The sequence below is a fragment of the Coffea arabica genome, chromosome 11e (genome assembly GCF_036785885.1).
Source record: "Coffea arabica cultivar ET-39 chromosome 11e, Coffea Arabica ET-39 HiFi, whole genome shotgun sequence".
Lineage (NCBI taxonomy): Eukaryota > Viridiplantae > Streptophyta > Magnoliopsida > Gentianales > Rubiaceae > Coffea > Coffea arabica.
The window spans coordinates 58,136,792-58,144,341 of NC_092331.1; the positions used below are offsets into that span (position 1 = coordinate 58,136,792).

The 7,550-nt window shown below is 34.0% G+C and overlaps 2 protein-coding genes across 5 annotated transcripts; one reads left to right on the forward strand and one right to left on the reverse strand.

Moving 5' to 3' along the window:
- The first annotated feature begins 1,757 nt into the window (after window positions 1–1,757).
- Window positions 1,758–3,785, forward strand: LOC113717880 (uncharacterized). The gene is made up of 2 exons (XM_027242719.2): window positions 1,758–2,122; window positions 3,411–3,785. Exons 1-2 carry the CDS (start codon window positions 1,822–1,824, stop codon window positions 3,623–3,625), a joined length of 516 nt encoding a protein of 171 aa, XP_027098520.1. The 5' UTR covers window positions 1,758–1,821; the 3' UTR covers window positions 3,626–3,785.
- Window positions 3,786–5,029: 1,244 nt separating this feature from the next.
- On the reverse strand, window positions 5,030–7,550 carry LOC113717554 (folate synthesis bifunctional protein, mitochondrial). 4 transcript variants are annotated; one of them, XM_027242290.2, is made up of 3 exons: window positions 7,378–7,501; window positions 7,124–7,256; window positions 5,030–6,849 (listed from the first exon to the last, which is right to left on the reverse strand). In XM_027242290.2, exons 2-3 carry the CDS (start codon window positions 7,185–7,187, stop codon window positions 5,393–5,395), a joined length of 1,521 nt encoding a protein of 506 aa, XP_027098091.1. In that variant the 5' UTR covers window positions 7,188–7,256; window positions 7,378–7,501; the 3' UTR covers window positions 5,030–5,392. The 4 variants fall into 4 exon arrangements, with proteins under 4 accessions (XP_027098091.1, XP_027098090.1, XP_027098087.1 ...); XM_027242289.2 differs by having other exon boundaries at window positions 5,180–6,849; window positions 7,395–7,550; XM_027242286.2 differs by having other exon boundaries at window positions 5,180–6,852; window positions 7,395–7,534.

Genomic DNA, 7,550 nt, shown 5'->3' on the forward strand with positions numbered 1-7,550 from the left:
TAATATAAATGTATAAATGTATAATTAATATAAATGTATATATTATAAATGAATATTATATAAATGTATAAATTATAATTTATAAATATATATTATGATTATGTATAACTGTATTAATATAATTAATATAAATGTATAAATGTATTAATATTATGTATAAATGTATAATTAATATTGTTTATAATTTATAATTTTTATTGTTTAAATATTTATATATATTTATGCATTTATAATACATTTATAAATAAATATATTTATATAGGTATATAAAAATATATAAATGTATTATATTATATATAATACATAATATAAATATATTTACAAATGTAATAATTGTATATTATTATAAATGAATATTATATAAATATACAAAATTAATATATTATAAATATATAATATTATGTATAAATATATTAATATAATTAATATAAATGTATAAATGTATTAGTATTATGTATAAATGTATAATTAATATTGTGTGTTAATATTATGTATAAATGTATTATATTATACATAATACATAATATAATTGTATATATATACATAAATATATATACATAAATGTGTAATATATATAATATGTAATATATATATTTAATATATAATATATAATATTTATATAAATGTATAATTACATATTTTTATTAATATTAATTTATATGGTATATAATATTTATATAAATATATAAAAATATATTTTAAATAAAATAAAATATTTATAATATGTTTAAATAAATATATAAATATATAATATTATAAATATATAATATATATAATAAATTTTTGAGGGTGAGGGACTCAAAAATTCAAAATTTTTTTTTAGGTTGCCGGCGGCACCGGAATAAGTGACCGGCGCCGGGAGAGGTGGTGGAGGTGGTGTCTGGTGTGGTGGGTTGGGTGAGGGAGGAAGAAAAGTTTTTGAGAAATTTTTTGTGTATAGATTTTTGAAGTGTGTAGGTAAAAAACATTGAAAAGTTTTTTGGGGTTCCTGTAGCAAAAGTTGTTAAAAAACTAGTAGCTAAAAAACTTGGTAAAAAACTAAGGTGCCAAACAGGCCCTCAATTATAAGCAAGTATCTTTAATGTTTAATTGACGTTTCATCTATTGACAAATAAAATCCTATGATGGAAAAAGGTGAGTCATAACAAATTAAAGTATGCTCGGTGATATCTTCATCTTGTTGCTGAAGTACTAAAGTCAAAATCCCAACAATCAAAATATTTTACAACTTTTGAATGAATATTATATTATTTGAGTTGGAAATCATGCTTGATATATTTGAGTTGTTGTGGTTGACCATATATACCACATTATTAATGAAAAGAAGGAATTAAAATGAAAAATTTTAGGCAAAATAGATTTTAAGCTATCATTAAGAAGTCGTTCTCAAAATCGACTCGGGAATCAAATAAATCGAAACAAAATTTAGTTTTAGTTAATATTTCAGAACTTAATATACAAAAAATTAAAACTTATATACTGCAATAAATAAAACAAACATATATACCATATCATATACTGTACTATACTACTTACTTTAGATTTACTTGTTTTAATTTACAAAAAAAATTGTTTGGCTTAAGTAATAATCAAGTCAAAGTTTTGTCTGAATTTTGACTTGAATAGTAATCTAGCCAAATCACCCTCATAACTTTTTTTTCAGAAAAAAAAAAACTCCGTAAAACTATTTGTTACTTACAGAAATATTAGTAATAAAATTTACTAGTAAGGTAGTAAAATACTAGTATAAATAACCGCGGAGACTAGAAATGGAATTTGCAGCCGGAGAGACGTTTCGTCGGAGGTCTCACTGACCCAACCATGAACCAGGCAGTGCAGAAGAACACCCTTTACGTCGGAGGATTGGCGGAGGAAGTTAACGAATCCATCCTCCACTCCGCTTTCATTCCCTTCGGCGACATTAAAGACGTTAAGACGCCGTTAGATCAAGCCACCCAAAAGCACCGCTCTTTCGGCTTCGTTACTTTCCTCGAGAGAGAAGATGCCGCCGCCGCAATGGATAATATGGACGGAGCTGAACTTTACGGCCGTGTTCTCACCGTCAATTACGCCCTCCCCGAACGTATTAAGGGTGGTGAACAGGGTTGGGCCGCCCAGCCCAGTAAGCTCTTTTCCCTATTTCTTTTCCCTGATTTTGGTTTTATCTTCTTTTGTGTATATTTTTAAAGTATTTTTGTTTTATGATGGGATTTTGTGGTTGTTTTAATTTCTAAAGTATTGTGGGACTGTATGGTTTTATTGGAAAAATTAAACCTGAGAGAAAATGAAACTGAGATTTTGACCTGTAAAATCTTTCTTAACAGTTTGGTATTTGGATCATTGGATGATGTGTTAGAATAGAGTGCCTTGTGGAATAAGCCCTCAATGCTGGCTGATTCAGCATGTAAGAGCCGAAATTGCATGTTTTCATACAACCACATCAAGATTTTTAAGAGGGATGAGAAGAACAGATATGCTGTGTTGATTCTAAAATTCATTTTTGCTATTCAGAAAGCAAGCTGCTAAGTGGTCATAATCATATCCAAAATTTCTTCAACTATTATTAGGGTTACAAAACTGTTGTCCATTCGCTGTATCCTTTTTCTCCTTGACACCCTGCATAAAAGTTACAAACTGTTCGGTGTATCTTTTTTCCCCATGTCTTCCTGCATAAAATTATAAACGGTTAGATGCATTATAAGTTAATGTAAAAGACCCATGTTTAACACCTAATTGACTCAGGATGAACTAGCCATTCCCCAGAATGACAGGAAATTATTATGCTGCAAAAAGGAACTTGTAGCATATTCTTGTTTTGTCAGTCCAGTTTGCCGTTGTAAGATCAGATGGCTTCTGGATCAGGGAAGGCCAACTTTACTCGTATTGTCAAGACAACTTAGCTAAAGTTCGATTACTAGTGTGAAATAGGGTGACTAACCAGGCAGCAACAGTTACTCTAATTCTTATTGGTAGTATATCTTTTACTCAGTAAATTAGAGTGAGCCAAGAACGTACATCCATTCAAAGTGGAAGAAAGGGTACTTTCAATTTATATTTGGTTGTAGGAAATGAAATGAACAGCAGGGTAATGACATAAAATGATCAACTAAGATCTCATGTCTATGTAGCTAATCATTTACCCATCCCTTTGATGAGATAGTGAAAAGCTTGACTCAAGATGATGGTTCTTGAACTGTGATAATTTTGGTAAGGGACACCTTCCATTCTAAAGAAAACTCATTTTGTTGTGTTAAGAGTGAGTTCTAAATGCAATTTCATTCTGTACTTTGTATTTTTTGCGAGTTCATGGCTTGATTTTGAACTAATCGGATTTTAGCTACGATAGATTATCGAGGAGATTACTATTGGTGCCCAGGACCTAACATCTATTCTGCTTTTCTTATTTTCAGTTTGGGCGGATGCTGACACATGGTTCGAAAGACAGCAGCAGGAAGAGGAAATGCAGAGGCTTCAAGCAGAGCATCGAGCTGCAATGCAGGCTGCAGAAGAATTACACAGGAAAAAGATGGCTGATGAGCGAGAAGGTGAGAAGGAAGAAGAGACAGATATTGTGAATGATCCCATGCGGAAAGCTGAAGAGGAGGCTTTGATGCAGAATAGTTAGTTTCCATGAAGAACACGGATACCGTAGCTTAAGCAGTTATATGTAGAGGGGAGAATGTTTAGGCTTTGGGTCGGTGAGAACTATTGCATCCTAACAACTTGATGCTTTGTAGTTGCTAAACTTTGTTTTGGAAACTGGAGAATGAATACTTATTTCAGCACGCCTGTTTGTGGGGATGGCAATGAGTAGGGTAAAGCCTGATATATGTGATACATATCCTATTGTTAATCCAGATTGCTGAGTTATCCGTTGCGGTTTGGTATTAATGAGGGCTTATCGATAGGTAACTCAATAGGATTTTAGTAAAGGATCTTAAAAACTTGATACCATATATATATATAATTTATATAGTCCAATAACACATCTCAATTTTATAGTACAATAACATATAACTGTAAGCCAACTCGTTACACAATCCACAACCTGATTGTTCTCTTTAGTTTGTATTTTGTTCTTCATACTTGTCTTCTAAAGTGTTCTTTGTCAAGTTTTATCTATAACTCATTGTTTGAAAATGTTCTTGAAAACAATTGTCAATATCTTCTTTTGGATATTTGCTGAAATTGTTAACAGTCAGGCATGATTTAACTGAGAGTATCAAATGGAGAGATTAAAAATGGAAGAATGTCAATTGAATCCATAACTAAAAGTCTCAAACGGGAAAGATTAAAATGGAAGGATGTCAATTTAACCCTTTATAAAATAATGAAATTTTCACATGTAGATTCTATGACTCTATCCAAATTTAGGATTCAATATAGTGTGTTGATTAATTATCATGTATAAATTAAATTTAGTTTGATAAAAAGTTAATTTTTTTGAATAATTCAGATTAGCAAATAGAGAATACTCGACGAGTAATCCCAACTCCCGCACAAGAGGGTTTGACAATAGTAATTAAAATTCATACTATTATTCGATAGTGTTTGGCAAAAGATTTAGATATATGGGTTAGAATTTTGATAAGAGGGATTTTTGAAGATACATATTGTGTTGTCATCCCTGTATGTCTCTCAGTAGGCCACTTTGCTTTAGTCCAGCATGATGTGCCCTTGTCTAACATAGCTTGATCCACTGCCACTTTTTCCAAGTTCGTTGTAATACTAAGTGGAGCAGTTTTGGTAGCCTTTTTTCATGTTTAATTGGACCGTCCTGCAGAATACACTAATTTTGAAAGTCTATCCTGCTATTTATGTTAAACAGATTTGATGGAAGTGTCTGCATTGTTAGGAACTTTGCCATCAGTGACACCAACAGTGGATGCAAGTGAATTCCTACGTATGACAACCAGGCCATCTTCTTTACTGTTTTGCCCGTAAGAACTAATTGTCCAGAAAACTAATTAGATGAAGAATTTTGATGTTCAAGAACAGAAGGAAATGCAAGAGTTTATATACATAGACGGATATGAATCACTTCGTGTTGTTTAAGGACCAAATGCGTAACTTTGTGATCAATTTAACCACAGGAGAAAAATATCGTGAGAGTGGACAAAATTTTCATCTGTACTATACATAGAAAATAGGCAGATAATGGCGACTAGAAGCAATCTAAGAAACGAAATCAGCTACAGAAGGAACTCTGTGTAATTCTTAAATCAGCACCTAACTGAATGAAGAAATTTTAAGTATGCCTGAATCTGCGAAGATCAAGTTTATACCATGGAAGCTCTTTACAACTGAACTCCGGTGAAAAGAGGAAAACTTGAGATAACTTCCTCGAGAGCAAGAAATGAAGTACCTGCAAATCCAAATATTTGAAACAAATCTACCTTCTCCTCAGCAGAATTGCATCACAGAGCTTGGCAGCGTCTAAATTATCTTTTACATTGTGAACTCTCACAATATTAGCACCACCTAAGATTCCAGTAGTCACAGAGGCAACAGTAGCTGGATCTCTATCCGCTGCAGTAGAATGAGCACAGATTTCGCCCAAGAATCTCTTCCTAGATGGTCCAATCAGCATTGGAACATGTGATACAGCTAGGCTTATTTTAGCAATCTCACTTCGAATAGTTGGCAAACCTGTGAGAATGTCCAGATTATGTTCAGTCTTCTTGGAGAACCCAATTCCAGGGTCAATAATGATCCTCCAAGAAGGAATACCTGATAACTCAGCATCTCTAACTCGAGTATATAGCTCTGATGCAACCTCTTTACAGACATCACTGTATTGCAAATTTCCACTATTCTGCATTGTAGATGGATCGCCTCTCATGTGCATTGCCACATAGGGAACTTTGAGGGCAGCAACAACATTATGCATGCCGGGGTCCAACTGTCCACCAGATACATCGTTCACCATGTGAGCCCCCTTATCCACTGCTTCTGAAGCAACCTGTGAATAAAACGTATCCACAGACAAAAGCTTGCCTTCCACCTCCGGCATTTGTCTAACAGCTTCAAGCACAGGGAGCAATCTATCCAACTCTTCCTCAGGCGAAATCCTAGAAGCCATTGGACGTGTAGATTGTGCACCAAAATCAATTATATCCACCCCCTCTGCCACCATCAAACGAACCTGAGAAACTGCAGCCTCAACAGATGGGTAGTTTCCTCCATCACTAAAACTATCTGGAGTCAAATTAAGAATACCCATAACAGAAGTTCTCTTGGACCAGTCCCACAACTGATTTCCAATTGGCAAAACCCTTTTCATCCCATCTTTCCCAATAAGAGATTCACCACCAAGATTCTTCCATGACTCAAAAAGCCCACCAGGATGGTTTGCAAATGAATGCCCGTATGGAACCGTATCACTATCTATATCTGTTCCCAACAAATCCATCAAAGGGGCCATCACAAATGGTCTTTCCCAAATCCTTTCATGTGGAACAGTAAGAATATCAGAATGAACCTTGAATCTTCCATAGAACAATATATCCAAATCAATCAGCCTAGGACCATACCTAATCCCATCAGTACGGCCCATATCCTTCTCAATTTTCTTAAGCACTCCCAACAACTCATGAGGTCCAAGTTTTGTAATGCCTCTAACAGCAGAGTTGAGAAATTGAGGTTGATCGGTCACGTAAGCAGGCTCAGTTTCATATAAGCAAGCATGCCTCGTTATCTGTACTCCTGATTTTTTCATTGCCTGTAAAGCTTCATCAAAATTCTGAAGTCTATCACCCACATTGCTTCCCAAAGCAATTACCACTTCCTGCTCTTGGGAATGAACTTCCACTGATGCATCAGCAGATGAATGGAAAAAAGAAAAGCATGCTGCTATAACAAGGATATAACAATTAGTACAACACCCATAAAATCATTTCCCAAATGCATAAGCCAGAAACTTTCTCCTAATTTACCAGGCTGCATATTCCATCTCTAATACTTTTGCCAACTTTGGACAAAATAAGCAGTAAAATGCACACACAGATACTTAAATTCTAAAATCCGTCTATTTGAGATATATCCATTTATAGATAACAAAACATGGATATGGGCTATGCTTAACTTCCCATAAAATAAATAAAAATTAAATAAATTTGATTACCCCTGCAGGTAGCAGTACTTCTACAGCCAAATTTGATGGGCGCTAAGCTCTTCAATAAATTCATCTCAACCGAGGCCTTTTCAGTTACCCATTGTGTTAAACCTGAATACTTGAGTGAAGACCCACCTCAAAACTGTTTGGATTTTCCAGAATTAACCAGATTCAAACCCGTGAAAATTATCTCAATAAGATGAAATAACAGAAGCTACAAAGTTTAAGACATAAAACAAAAAGGAACGGAACTTTATACTAACAATAAGCTATGGCCTACCAAACAACAACAAACTTGTGCGTGCCAAATCTCAGCAAAGTATCAAACAGCATAATGGAGGAGAAGGAAGGAATAGAGGGAAGAGGAGTGGGTGGTCTGCTTGCTGTGGACAGCAAATTGCTCAGACCTAAATCCTAACGCTTGTTTGCCAAAATC